General features: G+C 44.0%; 1 protein-coding gene across 1 annotated transcript in view; it reads left to right on the forward strand.

Moving 5' to 3' along the window:
• LOC102575506 (uncharacterized) overlaps positions 1-19,799 on the forward strand; it is a 36,498-nt gene extending 16,699 nt beyond the window's left edge. The window contains exons 6-8 of the mRNA XM_019498051.2: positions 4,488-4,691; positions 6,162-6,343; positions 13,664-19,799. Coding sequence (XP_019353596.1) covers positions 4,488-4,691; positions 6,162-6,343; positions 13,664-19,237 — 5,960 coding nt within the window. The 3' untranslated portion in view covers positions 19,238-19,799. The remainder of the gene's footprint in view (positions 1-4,487; positions 4,692-6,161; positions 6,344-13,663) is intronic.
• Positions 19,800-20,124: the final 325 nt, after the last annotated feature.

A 20,124-nucleotide genomic window follows, 5' to 3' on the forward strand; every position in this document is an offset into this window, starting at 1 on the left:
CTGTGAACTCATGAGCTGTTGTGCCTCTATTCCCTGGTGTTCCTGCTAGGATTGTACTGTTACCTAAACTTAGTGTTAGAATTTAGGTGGTGGCACTAAATTCATGAAAATGGCTTGGATAAGAATAATTCATTTTCTGAAGAGTAGAGCAATTTACAATTTTAAGCATAAGACAATGAAACAATAGAAAGCTTTGCTTGAGTTAAGACACAACAGAAACTTTGCATAAATCTTATGTAGACCTGAGGACAGGGTGTCTTCCCACAGCTAGGTGTTCAGAAGCTTTCTGGGGTCCTCAATTCTTCTTGATAGGTGGGAGCGGAGGTCCACAGTTTACTTCTTTGCTTGTTCTTTTATGGTTGATTGTGGCAGGCCAACGCACTGCCACCTGGGAGGTGGACCACCCCTGAGCCTACTCACTCGCCACAACTTTGGGATGGTATTTGTACCTCTGTGAAGTTATTTAGTAGTTTCTACTGGCTCCAGGACACCCTTTGGTGTGTTTTCTATGGGGCTCCTCCCCTACTTCCCACCCCTTTCCACTCGGGTGTTCTTGCAGATCATAGAAATAGGGTCAGAAGGGACCGTGTAGATCTTCAAGTCCAACCCCCTGCCTGGGCAGGAGGAAAACTGGGCTCAAATGACCCCAGCCGGGTAGGCATCAAGCCTATTCTTAAAGACCCCCAGGGTAGGAGCCAGCACCACTTCCCTTGGAAGTTGGTTCCAGATCCTAGCCACCCTAACTGTGAAGTAGTTCTTACGGATGTCTAATCTAAACCTACTCTCCAACAACTTGTGGCCGTTATTCCTTGTTATCCCTGGGGGTGCTAGGGGAAACAAGGTCTTCCCCCAAACCCTTCAGGTCCCCCCTAGTGAGTTTATAGACGGTCACCAGGTCCCCCCTCAGCCTTCTCTTGTGAAGGCTGAACAGGTTCAGGTCCTGTAGCCTCTCATTGTAGAGTCTGCCCTGCTGTCCCCGGATCATGCGTGTGGCCCTCCTCTGGACCCTCTCAATGTTGTCCACATCCCTCTTGAAGTGGGGTGCCCAGAACTGGACACAGTACTCCAGCTGTGGCCTGACCAGTGTTGTGTAGAGGGGGAGGATCACCTCCTTGGCCCTACTTGAGATGCACCTGTGGATGCATGATAGGGTCCGGTTGGCCCTGCCAACTGTGACCTCGCATTGTTGGCCCATGTTCATCTTGGTGTCAATAATGACTCCAAGATCCCTTTCTGCCTCCGTGCTCTCAAGAAGGGAGTTTCCCATCTTATAAGTGTGCTGCTGGTTACTACTGCCCAAGTGCAGCACCCTGCACTTGTCAGTATTGAAACGCATCCTGTTTTTGTTTAGCCCACCCCTGCAACCTATCCAGGTCTTGCTGCAGTCTTTCCCTCCCTACTAGCATGCCCACCTCACCCCAAATTTTGGTATCATCAGCAAATTTAAACAGGTTGCTTTTCATCCCATTGTCCAAATCGCTGATAAAGAAATTGAGCAGCGCGGGCCCAAGGACCGAGCCCTGGGGGACTCCGCTGCCCACTTCCCCCCAGGTCGAATATGACTCGTCCACCACCACCCTCTGAGTACGACCCTTCAGCCAATTTGCAATCCATCTGACTGTGTAGGCATCAATGCCACAGTTGCCTAGTTTTTTAATGAGGATGGGGTGGTCGACAGTGTCAAAGGCCTTGCTGAAGTCCAGAAAGACTACATCCATGGCGACACCTGCATCCAATGCTTTTGTGACCTGATCATAAAAGGGAATCAGGTTGGTCTGACATGACCTGCCCTTAATGAAACCGTGCTGGTTGCCCTTGAGCATCATCCCCGATGCTTGCCCATCACAGATGTGCTCCTTGATGATCTTCTCAAAGAGTTTCCCCAGGATTGAGGTAAGACCGATGGGCCTATAGTTGCCTGGGTCCTCCCTCCTCCCTTTTTTAAAGATGGGGACCACATTGGCTATCTTCCAATCATCCAGCACCTGGCCCGAGCACCATGAGCACTCATAAAGCTGTGCCAGGAGCCCTGCAATAACCCCTGCTAGCTCCCTCAACACCCTGGGGTGGAGAGCATCTGGACCTGCTGATTTGAACGTGTCCAGCCCCTCCAGAAGCACTCTAACCCAGTCCTCCTCAACCTTAGGTCTGGAGGTGTTCCCCTCGAGTCTGTCTTGAATCACGGTGGGGGAGTCCCGGTCCCTGCACAAGAAAATGGAGGTGAAGAATTTGTTAAAGTGATCTGCCTTCTCCTCTGGAGCAACCACCAGATTGCCCAGCGTATCTTGCAGGGGCCCCACATTTCCCGGTGCCTTCTTCATCCTCCCTACATATTTGAAAAAGGACTTTTTATTATCTTTGATCTTGGACGCTAGTCCTAGCTCTATGTCCGCCTTAGCTTTCCTAACAGCCCCCCTACAGGCCCGAGCAGTGGAGGTATACTCCTCTTTGGGATAGCCCCCCCCTTCCACCGGGTGTACGCTGGATTGCAAGCTGCACCTTGGTGTTGCTGCAGGTGGATTGGTATGCAACTGGTATGATGTCCAGTATCAAGATCACACTTTGAGGGGAAAAAGGCTAACAGTGTAACTCAAGGTGGCTCAGGCTGAGTGGTGGGCAAGGCACCATTGCCCCCATGCTGAGTTGCTCACTCCCAAGCATTGGGCACAGGGGTCTGCTTCCTTGACCCCTAGCTCCCCTTTTTATGTGCACCCCTCTTCCTTAGGGCTCTTCCTGTGGCCTCCAGGTGTCCCCATGGCTCCCCATGCTTCTTGCTGGGCTTGCTTGCAGCTGGACACAGTGGGGAACAGCATGCTTTGAGTGCATGGTCAAGCTGCTGGGAGGCTAGAGTGTAGTGGCCTATACCTCTGGGGTTCTTTCTGCCTGTGTGTCCTCCATGCCATCTGTCCACCCTGTCCCATCCCTGTCTGATCTGGTGGTTCCAAGGTGAACTGCCCAGTCCCAGTGCGGGGTTTAGCCTCTGGACAGTCCACTCGAACTGGGCCTGACTTGCTCCGGACAATCCTTTGTCTGGGGCCTGAATGTCTCTTGTGTTTGGCCCCCTCTTGGTTCAGGGAAGCCTGGGCTGGTGCCCCTGGCCTACCAGCCTGCGGCAGCATTGGCAGTGACAGTGGCAACGGCAGTGGCAGCAGCAGTAATGGCAGCAGCGGTGGGGTGGTCCTGGTGGCAGGGACAATGTCTGGCTCCATTTCCAGTGCCGAGAGTGTTCTCCCACCTTCCCGGGCTCTGGGCCACCTTTTAGTGTGTGGCTGCCATGCCGCAATCAGGGCCTGGCTCATCCGGCCATGCAGCGGCAGCTGTGCTGGATGAGGCTTGGCCACCTGTGTTGCAGAGAGCAGATAAGCTGGGCAAGGGCCTGCTACAGTGATCTATACCCCTTCTTCCCCTTGGTTACAACAGCACATGTTTTGACCCTTTTGGGATGTTTTCCTGGTCTAGTTTTCATCCCTCTCAGGATGTGTATTCATTGGTCCTATAGTGTTTCCAGTTTTCACAGGTTTTATCATGTTTATGGTATGGGTAGCACTGCTTACAGAGTGCCTACTGCCCACTTTAAAATTTAATGTTGTAGCTCCCTGCTTCCTTAAATCACACAGGCTATTTACTGCCCACTTAAGTAGTTTGGTCCCCCTGCTTAAATTATTTACTTTGTCTTTTTTATCAGCTATAGAATTAGTTAAAGGGCTCACAAATGTTGCGACTGCCACGTGTTTGCCAACAGTACAGCTCTTCAGTCCTCACAGATCCTCTTTCTATCTAATGCATTTGCTCACAGGAGGGTATGAGTTGTACAGCTTTGTCACTGGCCCATGATAGCTTATGTCGCAGATGCCAGGTAAATCCTGTATGACTATGCTGGAGTTGGGAATGGTTCTTTAGGACCTTACTTTCCCACTTGTTTACATAGGGCCAAGTCACATTTGAGCACTTAATGACTTGGTTAAATGAGAAAGCTGTACTCATTTGAAAACAAGCGTGATTTTTTTTTTTTTTTTTTAAGGCAATGCAACTAAATTGGTGCAAGAAGCTGTGTGGACAGTCTTAATCTAGTTTTAATCGGGCTTATTGTGGTCTAAGTTAAGACAACTAAGGATCAGTTTAAGTTGAACCAAAATATGCCAGTCTAAAACTGAAGGAAGGATGTCTACATAAGACATCACCTGAATTTAACTAAAACAATTAAAGTGCATCATCAGTTAAACTAGTGCAACTTTCCCTGAGAAACGTCATTTAATATTTGGATGCAAGTTTCAAGTGCCAAATATGTATGTAATGGCAAAATGCTGGTCCTGGTTTTTTTGCTCCTGAGAATTTTGCCATTGACTTTAGTAAACTAGAGTTTCACTGTGAGTTCATGTAAAGTGGTATAAGTAAAAAATAGGAGAGCAAGGAATATCACCAATTTTAGATCTGAGTACCTGTTTAATCTCTTGTGCTGACATGACATATGCCTGCTGTTTTTACAGGTCTAATGAATCGAGACTATGAGATCTTAACAAGCAGAGCAGTAACAGAAATAAATCATTATGATGGAACTGGCACAGCAATGAGCATAGCTGCTAACAGGATTTCATACACCTTTAACCTGACTGGACCATCCCTAGCCATTGATACTGCATGCTCATCATTTTTTTTTGCTTTGCATTACTCCATGCAAGCCGTTAAACAAGGTACAGTAAAAGCTCTGTTATCTGGCATCCCCTGGGAATGGGGGATGCCGATTAATCAAATATCTACCGGATGCCAGTTAATCAAATGTGCGCCGTCTGGTGTATTCCCCAGCATCAGTGTGCCGGGGGACAAGGAGGGGGGCCCTGCGCAAGCTGCTTTGCCCTGGGCTGTGGGCCGAAGAAGTGGCAAGAACTCTGCTCTCAGCGGTGACGAAACCTGGAGCGGTACTTCCAGTTTCGCTTTTGTCGCGTCCCTTGGATGCCGGTTAATAGAGTTTTCCAGCTAATAAAGTGCTGGTTAACACAACTTTTGCTGTATTGAAACAAGGCAAGAAGTTAGGATTGCTACTGCAGTTCAGTTGCTACAATGATATTATACACCTGGGGGCATTCATTTTCTTACTGGAATTAGATTCATGTTACAACCAGTAAGAACTTGTAGTTGTTTCATAACTACATTCAATGATCACATCCATTACTGAAGCAAATAGAATGAAACTTGTATCACTATAGAACTGATTGGCTAGAGCTTTTTATTCCTCCAGTGACAGGCAGCAGCTTTAAATACAGCTTTCAGAAACCATCCCTGATTATAGATACTTTAGAAGGTAGAAGTATTTTATTATTAAGACCTGCTAAATTGTTAAAGGCCATTATTCTGCCAAATCATGGTGTATTGCTTTTTAAAGAGTTGGATATGTTTTTGGTTTTTTGGTCTTTTTTTAAAGCAAATCAAGATTATTAACTTCTTTAATGACTACTTTTATTGTAGGTTTAATACCATCACAAACACTTTGAGTGCATCCTGACAAGCATGCATGTGCAGTTTGTGGCACCTCAAAACAGTTTGAAGAGCTGCAAACTGCACACAGCACATGTGCACCCATTCACCGTGCTGCTAATTTTTAGTGTGGTGAGTGTTTTTCTGACACTGGGCCACCGAAAAAAATGGCGTGGAGCATGCGGCAGTAGCTTGTGCTGCCAGAAAGGGGGCCTTGCTGGCCAGAACCATGGTGTGACTGTTGGCCAGGCTTTGAGCAGCTGGCTCAGTGCCGCTGCTGCCTCAGCAGGCCCCCTGTACCCCAAGTAAGGCTGCTGGGGCCAGCAGCCTCCCCTACCCTACCTGGGTCACATTGCTGCATGCTGGAATGCATGTACAGGGGTGTGCCTGGGGGTAAATAGCAGCGGCACAAATATGTGTCACTGCTATATGTCCTGTAGGAAATACACGACCCTGCACGTGAACACTCGTGGGGATGCACCCTGAGAGTGATACCATTTTCAAGGCCTGAAACTGAGTGCATCAATGAATTTTCAGCAAACCAATATTTTTTCTATAATGTTTCTGAAATTTTTTAATCAGTTATAGGTAATGCTGTACATTCACTATATAAATTAATTAAATTCACCACTGTAAAACTGGAGAATGCACAGTAGATGCAATGCAGTAACATATTTACTTTCCTCCAGGAGACTGTGAAGCAGCTCTGTGTGGAGGAGTGAACTGTATTATAGATCCCCGTACTTTTGTATCTCTCACTAAAGCAAAAATGATCTCCCCTGAGGGACTGAGTAAACCTTTTTCTAAGAAGGCAGATGGCTATGGAAGGGGAGAAGGCTGTGGTGTTGTTTTTCTGAAGCCGCTAAAAAAGGTAGGTATATTTTAATGTTATCACTTCAAAAAACTAAGACTTGAAGATATCTAGTACTATGTGACCTCCACTGTAATATGTATTAGGATCATAGGAAAATAGGGCTGGGACAGACCTCATGAAATCAATGATTTAACAAAAGCCTTGTTAAAATGTCAAAAGACAGAAAGAATGTCAACAGCCTTTCTAAAATCAAGGTATAGCATGTCCATTGCTCCCCCCCCCATCCACAGAACCTGTCACTTTTTCATAAAAGAAAATCAGGTTGACCAGGTGTAACATACTCTTGAGGAATCCGTTCTGGCTGTTACTGGTCACCTTCTCTCCTCCAGGGGCTTTGAAATGGATTCCTTTATGATCTGCTCCAAGATCTTTCCAGATATCAAGGTCAGTCTGATTAGCCTGTAATTCCCCATATCCTCCTTCTTCTCTCTTTTTAAAAATGGGCGCTATATTTTCCTGTTCCCAGTTATTCAGGGCTTTATCTGACTCACAAGCTCTCAAAGATGATAGACAATGGGTATGTCTACACAAGATGCTTTACTTTGCAGCAGACTAATCTACTGCACACTGGCACCATGTAACTGTGTGCAGCAGTTACTGCACAGTAAATTAGGCTGTGTGATTTTTTTATTTTTTTTTTATTTTTTTTTTTACTACCTGTAAATACAGGTAGTAGATTAACTGCACATTAGCTACTGCACAGTACTGCTCATGCAGACAGCTGACCAGGAGCAAATTGCTCCCAGGCATCAGGGTGTAAGGGAACTGTCCCCTCCCTAGCAGCTATTTCCCGGCCCCATGCCCCAGATTAGCAGATCAGGACACAGGACTGGGAAAGTGTCCTCTCTCCTGCAGCTGTTTACCAGCCCCATGCCCTGGATCTGTTGATCCAAGGCACAGGGCTGGGGAACTGCTGCCCCAGAGGTGGGACAGTTAGTTCACTCTTCTCATTGGAGCCCAGGCCTGACCCTGGTGCCTACTGCCAGCCTAGGGCTGACACCTGGGGGAGTCTGGAGCTCCCCCTGGCTGCTATAGGCGGGCAGAGAAGGGCAGGAGTAGCCCTGCATTGAATTGCTCCCGACGAGCACACATACAGATGTGCTCCCAGGGAAAGCTTTACAGTGCATTAATAGCACATGTAGACACACCCAATGGCTCTGAAACTACCTCCACCAGTTCTTTCAATACTTTAGGATTTATCGTTGAAATCCAGCTCTGCTGACTGGAAAGCATATAGCTTCATTAGGTAATCCCTAACCTGTTCTTCCACTACTCGTGGCTGTTTGCCTCTTTCCCCACCTTTGCTCCAAACTTTGTCATTTGGTAGCTGCCTGTATTCATGAAGCCTGAAGTAAAAATGGCATTAAATACTTTAGCCTTCTCTTCATCATCCATAACTAGGTTGCCTTCTGCATTCTGTAAGGTAGCTAGCTACCATTTACTTTGTCTTCCTCTTCTGGCATACTTGTAGAATCCCTTTAATGCCTTTTGCATCCTTAAATAGTTGCATCAAATCATGCCTTGGCCTTCCTGATTTTCTCCCTGCATGTCTGTGCTATACTTTAGTGGTCTTCCCTAATAATACGACCCAGTTTCCACTTTTGTAGGATTCCTTTTTGAGTTTCAACTTATTTAAGAGTTCCCTGTTTAACAAGGCTAGTTTTCTGTTGCACTTCCCCCCCCTTTTTTTTTTGGTTGCATCAGGATACCTAGCTCCTGTGCCCTTAAAAGGGCCTCCTTAAAATAAACCTAGCTCTCCTGGACTTCTTTTCCGCTTAGACTTCCTTTCCAGGAGATCCTGCTCACCAATTCCTTGAATTCATTAATGTTTGTTTTCCTGAAGCCCAGTGTCTTCATTCTGCTTCTTTCTTTCCTTCTCTTCCTAAGAAACTTGAACTCTTATTCTTTTGTGGTCACTGCTGTCACGTTGTGAGGTCAGTTCACTGAGCCAGGTGCCACTTTAGTAAAAAGGTTTCTTTATTCATGCTAACAGCACACAGACAGCCATGAGACTTTCTTTTAGCTCTCTCTGGGCATACCTACATGAGACACTTAATGTACAGTAGCCTAATAACACTGTGCTGTAGCATGCTGGGCAAAATCTGTGCTAATACTCTACTACGCAGTAGTATTCAGCTACTGTACAGTAAGCGTCACTAAAAAAACATTTTTTGATGTTACTGCGCAGTAATTGTAGTTACTATGCATTTAGTTGGTACTTCATCAAGTACTAAATTAAATGTGCAGTAACTACTGCGCATTAATGAACGTGTATAGGCACCCTCTGGCTCCATCTATAGCTTAGGGTATATACAGTCATCAAAACTGTCACCCAAATTACCTTCCACCTTCATATTCTTAACCATTCTCAACCCCTGTTTGTGATCATCAGGAAGTTAAGAAGAACTTCCCCCTTCTAGTTAGCCTCTCCACCACTTAGATTTCATAGATGTTAGGGCTGGAAGGGGCCTTGAAGAGCATCAAGTCCAGCCCCCTGCCCCAGGGGCAGGAAGTCAGCTAGGGTCAAAGGACCCCAGCAAGATAAGCATCCAGTCATTTTTTGAATGAGTCCAGAGTAGATGCCTGCACCACATCTGCAGGGAGTCTATTCCAGATCCCGGGGGCTCAGACAGTAAAGAAATTTTTTTTATGTCCAGCCTAAAATGGTCTTGTAGGAGTTTATGACTGTTGGTCCTTGTTTTTCCTTGGGGCGCTCTGGTGAACAGATGTTCTCCCAGATCCTGATGAACACCCCTTGTGTACTTTATAGGCAGTCACCAGGTCCCCCCTGAGCCTGCGCTTTTCCAGACTGAAGAGTTCCATGGCTCTCAGTCTCTCTTCATAAGGCTTATTCTCCTGCCCTCTGATCATGTGCATGGCTCTCCTCTGGACTCTCTCAAGATTCTCAACATCCTTCTTGAATTGCGGAGCCCAGAATTGGATGTGGCCTCACCAAGGCTGAGTACAGTGGGAAGATGACATCCTGAGATTTACTTGAGCAGCATTTATAGCTGCAAGCCAGGGTTTTGTTTGCTTTACCAGCCGTAACATCACACTGGTGGCTTATGTTCATCCTGTGGACAATCATGACCCCCAAGTCTCTGCTGAGCCTATAAGTATGCTGTGGATTTTTTTTCCCCAAGGTGGAGTACCTTGCATTTATCAGTATTGAACATCATCAGGTTTGTGTCTGTCCGCTTACTAAGCTTATCCAAGTCAGCCTGGATCACTAGCCTGTCCTCAGGTGTGGACGCTATGCCCCAAAGTTTAGTGTCATCGGCGAACTTAGCCAGTGCACTTCTGACACCAATGTCCACATCGTTGATAAAGATGTTAAAGAGAACAAGTTCAAGGACAGAGCCTTGGGGGATGCCACTGGTCACGGAGTGCCATAATGACTTGCTGCCATTGACCACTAGTCTCTGGGTCCAACCTCAGAGCCAATTTCCCAGCCAGCAGACTGTAGTGTTGCCAAGGCCACAGCTGGCCAATTTTTCCATGAGGAGGTCATGGGACACCAGATCAAAGGCTTTTTTGAAGTCCAGGTATATGACATCAATCTCTTCTCCCTTGTCCAGGTGATACATTACCTGGTCATAGAAGGAGATGAGATTGGTCAGACAAGACCTACCCACAACAAACCTGTGCTGGCTATCCCTCAGGATGTTGCCCTTAGCCACCTTATCCAGAAGGCTCTCCTTGATAATTTTCTTGAGAATCTTACCAGGGATTGAGGTTAAGCTAATTGGCCTGTAATTCCCAGGATCTACTTTCCGCCCTTTCTTGAAGATGAGTACCACATTGGCCTTCTTCCAGTCTTCAGGTACTTCACCTGAGCGCCACGAATTTTCAAATATTTTGCTAATGGTTGGGCTATGACACCTGCCAGCTCCTTGAGCACCCTAGGGTGTAATCTGTCAGGACCAGCTAACTTGAAGGTGTCCAGCCTCTCAAGGTGACCCTTTACTAGATCAACACCAATGCAGGGTATAAATACGCCCTGGCTGTCCCACGTCTTGCTAGGCAAAGCAGTCCCATTGGACTGATGAAAGACCGACATGAAGTATCCATTAAGCAGGTTGGCCTTTTCCTGAGTGTCAGTTATCAGTTGTCCTGTTTGGTTCAGCAGGGGTCCAATGCTACCCTTGCTTTTTTTTCTGACTCCCTACATATCTGAAAAAGGACCTTTTGTTATCCTTGATACGTGAAGCCAGATGGAGCTTGGTTGCAGCCTTGACTTGATTTGCTCCCTGCAGGTATGGACCAGTGCTGAGTAATCCTCCTTGGTGGTAATTTCAGCCTTCCATCCTTTATAAGTCTCTCTTTTGAGGCATAGGTTGTCCTCCAGTTCCCTGATGAGCTAAGGGGGTTGCTTCACTCTTTTGCTACCCTTCCTCCGAGATGGGATGGCCATCCCTTGTGCTGTTAGGATCACTCCCTTGAGGAGCAACCACTCCTCTTGGACTCCTCTTCCAGTCGAATCATGGTCCCTTAGGGCCTTGACAATGAGCCTCCTGAGCTTGTCAAAGTCAGCTTTCCTAAAGTTGAGGACTTCACTGTGGCTGACTGACTTGCCAGCTTTGCAATGGATAGTAAAGGTGATTAGCTCATGGTCACTAACACCCAGCTTTCCATCGATTCTTAGGTCACTGACTTGTACTAAAAAGTTCTCTCTAACACATTAAGAATTTTCTGTGTACTGATATGTTTCTCTCTCAGCAGATGTCATGGTAACTGAGAACCAGGCCTGGTGATTTGAAAACTTCTGATAGCTTTCTTAGAGGCCTCATTCACCTGTACTTCCTGGTTTGGTGACCTATGGCAGATGCTCACTGTGACATCACTTCTACTACTCTCCCTTCTGACCCTTTGTGGAGGATTTCTATCACAGCCGCCTTCCTGTTTCCCTTGTGCCAGTTTTTTCCCCTTTTTTCTGTCTTTCAAACTTGGTTCCTTACCTGTCTATCCCTCTAGTGGCTAAGCAGCAAATTGAAGTAAGTGAGAGGCCACTTTACCTATGTGGCTGGCCTCACACACCTGGGTGGGCACTTAAACTCCCTATTGTTCTAAACAATGATATCAGGACTGGGAGGGGACCTAGAGACCCTGCCAGTCTACCCAGCAACCAGTGATGCATTTCAAATTGGTTGGTTGGCAGCCAACAACTGCTGGCCTTCATTGGATCAAGTAAATGAGGTCATAAGGTCTATATAAGTTAAAGACTGCCCAGAAGGAGGGGCAGCAGCCATGAGGAAGACACTGCGAGCAGATGAAACTGGTCAGTTCTCTCTCTCTCTTGAAACACATGGACACACTACAAACTGCTTGCCTCCAGAGGAAAGCTCTATCAGCCTCTGGATGATATTTGTGTGTAAGCTACTTGAAATCTAACTAGATATATAACCTGCAGTAACTCAGATGTGTGATCAAACGCTACCATGCCATTGTTTGCTCTAAGGGTTTTTCTTTGATATTGCTCTACCCTGTACCCTATCCCAAACCTACTCCTTGTAATCAATAAAGTTCTCCTCTGTACCTAGTGTGGGAGACTTATAGGGAGAGGGTCTAGATTATGCCTTGGGGTCCTCTTGGTCTCTCTGACTAAGGGAGACCACTATTTGTGCTTTAGACTAAGGGAAGGACCCCAAGTTCTTGCAGTAGGTAGAGTACCCTTCAGGTCTATAAAGCCTGTGTACCTCATGAGGCAGAGAGCCACCAACAGACCAAGACTTGTATGGTGGCAGTGTTACCCCCAGGCTTGCAGGTGTTCCCCTGGAAGGGAGTTGACCAGACATGAGATGCCCCCAAAGTGGCACTCGGAGCCTGGTAGGTGGTTGGACGCAGTGAGGTGGGTGGTTCAATGCAGGAGCACCCCCTACTGGCCTGCTACACCCTTAACCAGAGGATTTCAACAAGCCTATGTGTCGCAGGGCACCTCAGTGCTACTGGTCCTAGAGGGGAAAGCTGCCAGAGGAGAAGCTCTGATAGTACATAAGGAGCCCCAGAGGAGATAACGAGCACAGCTGCAGGTTGCCAGGGCAACTGATAAGGATCAGCTGGCCAGAAGGGGGCAGGGCCTGGCCCTTATAAAGCCCAGGGCTGAGGCCAGGCTGGCAGTTCCCTGCCAGCAGCCGGAGAGGCAGGAGCTCCCTTGGCCGAGAGATGGGTAGAAGCCCGGTGGCCAGTACAGCTCATGAGAGCTCCGAAGGTTGGAGTAATGGTGCTAAGTTATAGCCAGGCGGCTTACTTTGTAGTGGCTAGGTGCTATAGGTTTTAGTTGTAGCCAGGAGGCTTGCAGTATATTTTGTGATTGTTTATTACACCGGAGGTTTGGGTGAGGCTGTAGGGGTTGGAGGAGGCCTCATAGGGACCCCATAGGGATCTATGGCCTTCCCCCCCCCCCCCCCCCCCCCCCCACTATCCTTGCTGTAGAAAGTATAGCCTTCCATGGCAGTATTTCAGTCATGTGATTTATCCCACCATGTCCCATTATCCCAACTGCACCATCATTCTGTGATTGCAGAAGGACCTCTGATTCTTCCTGCTTATTCCCCACATTTTTTTGCATTAGTATATACATATTTTAGGTAACTAACTGATTATCCTAATTTCTCCCTGAGGCTTCCACTATTACCTCCTCTTCTAGGTCTTTATCCAGATCCCATGACTCTTAATTTAGCTTTGATCTTTTGTCTGCATACCTGGGTGAACCTAGTTTTAAAGCCCTTCTCACTAGGTTAGCAAGCCTGTACATGAAAACGTTCCATCCCTTCTTCATCAGGTGGGCACTGTCTCTTCACAGTAGTCCTTCTTGAAACACTCGATGGCTGAAGAAACCAAAGTGCTGCTCATGACATTATCTATGCAGCCATGTGTTGATCTCTAGGATGATTCTTCCCCTACGCAGCCCCTTACCCTTGACTGGAAGGATTGATGAGAATAACACCTGGATCCCTGTGCCCTCTACTTTTTCATGCAGAGCCATGCATTCTTTGGTCCACTGCAGGAGGGAGTAACCAGCCACCAGTACACATTGCTTCCTCTTGGTGGCAGTGGTGTCAGTGATCCTCCCATCCTGTGAGATACGTGGTTAGGCCTGCTCTGCTACTGGAATAGATTCTTTCTTGTAAGAACATACATGTAACTCTTCTTCCGTGAAGCTGAAAACTAGAGAAAATATGCATGTACTCCTAGTTTAAGCAAAAGTAGTGTATTTAATTGTTAAACAAAATGTTCTATCTCTACTTAACTTCGTAGCATTGTGTATTTTGTAAAAATCCCAAGTTATTCCTTTTGTTTTTCCCTTTTTTTAAACAGGCACAAGAAGACTACAACAAAATATGGGGTGTTATAAATGTCAGTGCAGTAAGTCAGAATGGTAGAACCGTCATTCCAATCACAAGACCATCTCAGCTAGAACAGGAGAACTTGCTACGCAGCATTTATTCAGTACATGTTGAGCCATCAGCTGTGCAATATATTGAGGCACATGGCACAGGGACAGCAGTTGGAGATCCTACAGAAGCAGAGAGCTTAGGTAGCATGATTGGTCAAAAGAGGTCTTTGCAACTGCCAGCTCTAAAGATCGGTTCAGTTAAAGGAAATATTGGTCATGCTGAATCAGCTGCTGGGGCAGCTGGACTAATTAAAGTTCTTTTAATGATGCACCATGGGAAAATTGTTCCATCTTTACACTACTCAGAGGAGAATAGTAGCATAGATACAAAAAAATTAAATGTATCCATCCCAACAAGTGTGGAGAAATGGGAAGAGTGTGAAGAATTTGGAAGAGTAGCTGGCATCAATTGTTTTGGATTTGGGGGCACCAATGCTCATGTTGTTGTCAGGCAGTTGAAACAACCAGAAGTTCTTCTTGCATTTAAAAGGCCACTTGAATTATTTGTACTCTCTGCTGCTTCGAGTAAATCTCTCAAATTGACAATGGAAGACACAGCTAAGCAATTAAACATAAGCAACTCAGAAACTCTCCCAAATCTGGCCTATACATCTGCCTGTAGAAGAAGCCATGTAAATTACAAATACAGGAAAGCCTTTGTTACAAACTCTCTTAAATATTTACAACAACAACTTACATTGGCAGCCCAAGCTGAAATAGCTCAGTCGAAGATGACCCCTCAACTAGTTTTTGTGTTTTGTGCTAACGGAGTAAATATCAGAAAGACCTGCAAGACACTGTTGAGATCAGAACCTGTGTTCAGAGAGAAGTATAAAGAAATAGAAGCATTGTTTCAGAAGTATATGCCAATCAGCCTGCTGGAATTAAAAGAAAATGAATATGAGGATTTTTCTTTACCAGACATTGCCCAACCAATGCTTTTTACTCTTCAGGTTGCTTTAGCTTCTCTTCTGAAACACTGGGGAATTAAGCCAGATGCTGCAGTGGGTCCTTCAGTTGGGGAGGTTGCTGCTGCCCATTTTGCTGGGTTCCTTTCTCTTGCAGATGCTGTCAAAGTAATTTATCACAGGAGCAGGTTACAGGCAAAGGTGACTGGAGGCAAAATGCTGGTAGTTGGCAACATCCCTGTTGATGAAATATCAAAAGCCTTATGCCCATACTCTGGGAAGGTGTGCATTGCAGTTCTCCACAGCCCTTGTTCTTGCACCCTGTCTGGAGATGCAGATGCTGTGAGTACCCTTCATAAAGAACTAGCTGAAGCATTCAGTAGCAGAAACATATTTCTTCACATTTTAAATGTCCCAATTGCATACCACAGCCATATGGTGGATCCAATAATGAAGGAAATGGAAGAGAGTTTGCAGTGTTTGGAAAAACAAAAGCCAGAAATTGAAGTGATTTCAACACTAACTGGGAAGGCTGCTTCCAAAGAGGACTTCACTACAGGCAAGTTCTGGGCCCAGCAGGCTCGAGATCCTGTTGATTTCACCCAGGCCATTTTTACTTCAGCTAAAGGAAAGGAAAACGTAGTGTTTGTTGAAATAGGTCCTCACAGGGCATTACAGAGATATATCCTGGAAACTCTAGGGAAACGCACTCGGGTTTTTTCTGCCATGCAAACTGACACAGAATATCAGACACTTTTTACTCTTGTCAGAGATCTGTTTGAATTGGGATATAATCCTGACTGGCAGCACTTATATGATGGGTATCAAAGCATACCCGCAACCTTTCCCAGGTATCAGTTTGATCGTAGGAAGCTGATGACATATTTGGACTTGCATCAACAAACAAACCGACGAGCTATAAACTCAGGACATCCTCTTATTTTCTGTGTAAACCAGGATAACACAGAATTCAGTTGCCCGATATCCCAAAGGTTAACACCCTATTTATATGAGCATAAGAATAATGGTGTTGCTTTGGTTCCAGGTGCTTTTTTTATAGAGCTTGGTTTGGCATCTGTGTTGAATAGTATAAGACGTAAAGTGCCTCCAAGTACTTGTCAAATTAGCATCAGGTTTTCAGCCCCCTGCATATTAAACCAAAATTCCCAGGATTTAAAGATAAAACTGAAATCAGAAAAAGCAGGGACAGAGTTCCAAATACTGTCTTCATCAGCTGCAGTTTATGCGTCAGGACACGTCATCGCGAAGACTGGAGCTAGAGTGGAAGAAAACAGTATCTCCTTTAAAGACATCTTTAAAAGGTGTAAATCAGTAGTTACCCGAGATGAGATTTATGAAACACTTTCTCAGGTTGGATTTCAGTATGGTTTCATATTTAGACAACTAAGTGATGTATTTTATAGTCCACAGTTAAAAGAAGCTATAACAAGCATTAAAGTGCACAAACAGACTAGAGAAGAAATGTATGACTATTGTATCCATCCAGTGCTATTAGACTGTTTTCTGCAAATGATGGCTGTTATGACTACAGTTACTTTCAAGATCAGAGCAGGTTTTCCTTCTGGAATAGGCAGCCTTGTAGTTCTCAGGCCTTTGGAGGAGGAAATGATGCTGTATATGAAAACAAGCAAATCTGTTGGGAACTACTTAGAGGTTTGTGGATGCTTCACAGATAAACATGGCTTTGTTTTGGCAGAACTGAAAAATGTTGAAATCACTTTGATGAATCAAACATCTATCACAGACAATGATTTGATGTTTGAAAATAATTGGAAAGAAATATTTCCTGTTCAATCAGTAGGGTATTCAGGGGAAGCACCCAGAGTAATTGTGTTTGCTGACAAACTTGGAATAGCCCAGCTACTCAAAAAATATCTACACCACAAATCAAGATATGTTATGTATGAAGATTGGGAGATATTCCTGGAAGCCAAGAAGCCAGAAATGACTGCAGAGCATAAAATCAAAACAGAGCTTGAGGGCTATTGTGAAGTTTTGTTTATGTGGGGAATTCAGAAGTTAAGTGAAGAGCTTCCAGGCAAACTTGTGGCACAACTAACTAAGTATTGTGAAGCATACCGTCTAATTATTTTGGCACTGAGAGAGAAAAAATCCAAGTGTTCAGTTAGAATGATAACCTACAGAACAACAGAAAAAAATGTAGATCATATTAACCCTGGATTTGCTTTGTGTGGCATGACTAGAACTTGCATAGTTGAAGTTTCAGAAATCATGTTCCAGATGATTGATATCAGCTCCTCAAGTATGCTGGACATCACAGCTCTAGCAGATGTTATTGTAAAATGTAAAGGATGTGATTATCCCGAAATATGGATCAATCAAGGGAGAATCTACACTTCTGAAATTAGACGTACACCATTTAAAGATGTAGATTACTGCCAACGTGCAAAGTCTCCTGAGAACTCAGAAGTCCTCACTTTATACACTTCAGACCCATACCAAGCAAAATGTGTGTCTGCTGAATTAAGCAATAGCACAGTCACTCAGCTTGAGAATGACAATGTTGAGGTTCAAGTTGATAAAATATGTATCCATTCTGAAGACTATTTTCCTGTTAGTGTGTCTAGTCGAAACTTTGGTAATACTCTATACTGGAGTTCACATATGCTAGATAAGTATAAGCTTTTAGCTTTGGATTTTAGTGGCATAGTCACTGCAACAGGCAGTGAAGTGAAAAAAGTTAAGGTGGGAGATCACGTTGCTTCCTGTTACCCAGTTATTGCATCATCAAGAGTCAAGATTCCAGGGCCTGTTTGTTTCAATGTGAAGAAATTCCCATGTTTTAGACATGTACCTTGTGTGTCCTACTTCTTGATAGCCTGGGAACTTTTAAACCGGACGTTAACCAAGGTGAAATGCAATGGGACTTTAGGATTTATTTCTACTGAGCCAGAATCAGTTCTATGCAAAGTGCTTACTCTGACAGCACAAGAAGTGGGTTGGAAAACAGTCCTTGCAACACCCACTGCTAATCAATGGCAACTTGTAAATCAGTGTGTAGCCCTTGTTCTTCTCTCTCCTTTGGATGGAATACCTGAGGAAGGGCTAGCCCATCTTTCCCATCTCCAGGATGTTGTGATAATATGTGGAAATCAAAAGCCAGAATGTGTTAGACATCTTATTGGAAGCGATCTTGAAAATATCCAGGTGCATGTCTTAAAGCTTGATATTTTTCAGAAAGCCTCTTTAAAACAATCCCAAAAGGTAGCCAATAAATGGATTCGTTCAATTAATCTGAAACTATTTAGAAACTTATCATGTTATGTTTTTCAGAAGGCTGAGGACTTTGAAAGGACAGGCACTCTTGAGTCCTCCTATTTCACCTGCAGATCAGTTCCACTTGCTGTGCTGAAAGGCAGTGGGGAGACCCATGGGATTTCTAACATACCCATGTATGAAGCAGAGAAGAAAATGTTTAAGCAGAATGCTGTTTACATAGTGGTTGGGGGGCTCACTGGGCTTGGTTTTGAAACAGTGAGATTCATAGCCCAGAATGGAGGGGGCAGTATTGCTATATTTTCAAGGAGGAGTCCAAACAAGGAGAAACAAAAAGAAATAAAGGCTTTGCAGGATCAATATGAAGGGAGCAAAATAGTTAGTCTGCAATGTAACGTTGTTTCTGCCTCTGAGGTTGAGAGAGCAGTCCAGTCAGTTGATAAAATCTTTTCAAAGAGGCCAATCAAAGGAGTATTCCACAGCGCTGTGGTCTTACATGACGGACATCTTGAAGTTCTGAACATGTCTCACTTCGAGAAAGTATTAAGTCCAAAAGTTGCAGGGGTAGTCAATCTTCACTGTGCTACCAGAGGGCAGGAGCTTGACTTTTTTGTATGTTACTCATCTGTTACTTCATTTCTTGGGAATTCAACCCAGGCAAATTATGCTGCTGCTAATTCTTTTCTAGATATGTTCTGCCACTACAGGAGGAATAGTGGACTTTCAGGACAATCCATTAATTGGGGTGCCTTGAATCTTGGAATATTGCTAAATCAAAATCATATACAAAATATTCTGGAATCGAAGGGCATAGATATTTTGCAAGTACATGAAATTTATGACTCTCTTAAAAAAAGCTTAATTTTGAATAATCCTCAGCAAGCTGTAATTAAATTAAATTTTGGAACTTTAACCAATCATGTTCTTTCTCGGATTGCATCGCTCAGAAGTCGCTTCACTACACTCATTTCAGAAGAGGTTGGCAATCAGCATCAACTCTCTGAACAATCTGCTCCCAAGAATGTGTCTCTAATCAAATCTGAAGACTATGTCATCTCGCTGGTGAGTCACCTTATGAATGCAAACCCGAATGATCTTACTATGAACACGTCCCTCGTATCACTGGGCATGGACTCTATGTTAGTCATGACACTACAGAATCGTATCTTTCATGAAAGGCGGGTGGATATACCTCATGTAAAATTACTGGATCCCCATACAACTATGTCAAGTTTAGTAGTACTTTTAGAAGAAAACTCTAATGAAAGTGAGATGTTTGAAGAAAACACACCTATAGCTGAAAGTACTGAAAATGGATGCTGGTTATAGGAAAGCTTTTCATGCAGTAATTTGATAATTTTAAAGTTACTTGGACTTTAATGATACTTAAATCAGTGCCTGTTTTTTAAATTACAGCACGATAAAGCAATGAATTGGTTAGTTAGCTTACTTGCGTTTGGTGCTGCATTAGCTTTGTAACTCTTAATCAGTTCTTGGATGTATTGTTTGTGTAGCATATTTTAATTAATTTATATTACTAACAATAAATGAGTTGATGCACATACATTTTTATTTTGCCGATTTGAATGTGAAATGTTAATACGATATATCATTTTTCCCACTTTCAGTATTGATTGAAGAATTGATTTCATTGTGTTTTAAATAGGAATACAATTAAACTCAGCATGATAATTTAGCAATTGTATCTGATTGGTTATTCAATATAATAAAGTTATGTTATTTAGGAATTAAAAGGTAGACATGCCTTTCATAACTGAATATTGTACACTGAAAGGTTTTCTCAAAGATCATGTTTAATGCTTTTCTCATTTTTTATTTGTTTTTTCACATATCTGGGAAGAGAATCAAACCAAATAAATATAAAAGCATGCATTTTTTAAAAAGCTGATCTCAGTTCTTTCTAATTAATATATTTCCTTTGCTTTATTTTAATTAATTTTAATCTCTGGCCTTTTGTTTGTTTGTTTTGGGGTTTTTTTGTTTGTTTTTTTTTAAAGCTCCATGCTTTTAAAGAGCTCTTATTTTGTTTTGTAGGAAAAAAGTGATACATGAAGGATGAGATTTTTTTCAAAGTAACTGGAAAAAGGTGAATGTCCAAATCCTATTATCATTTCCTCAGGCTCTTTGAAGCAATTATGAGGGTTTTCCCCATTTTAATAGCACCTCTAACAGAAAGTACAGCAGCAAGGTAATGC

This window comes from Alligator mississippiensis, chromosome 5 (genome assembly GCF_030867095.1).
Source record: "Alligator mississippiensis isolate rAllMis1 chromosome 5, rAllMis1, whole genome shotgun sequence".
Taxonomy (NCBI): Eukaryota; Metazoa; Chordata; order Crocodylia; family Alligatoridae; genus Alligator; species Alligator mississippiensis.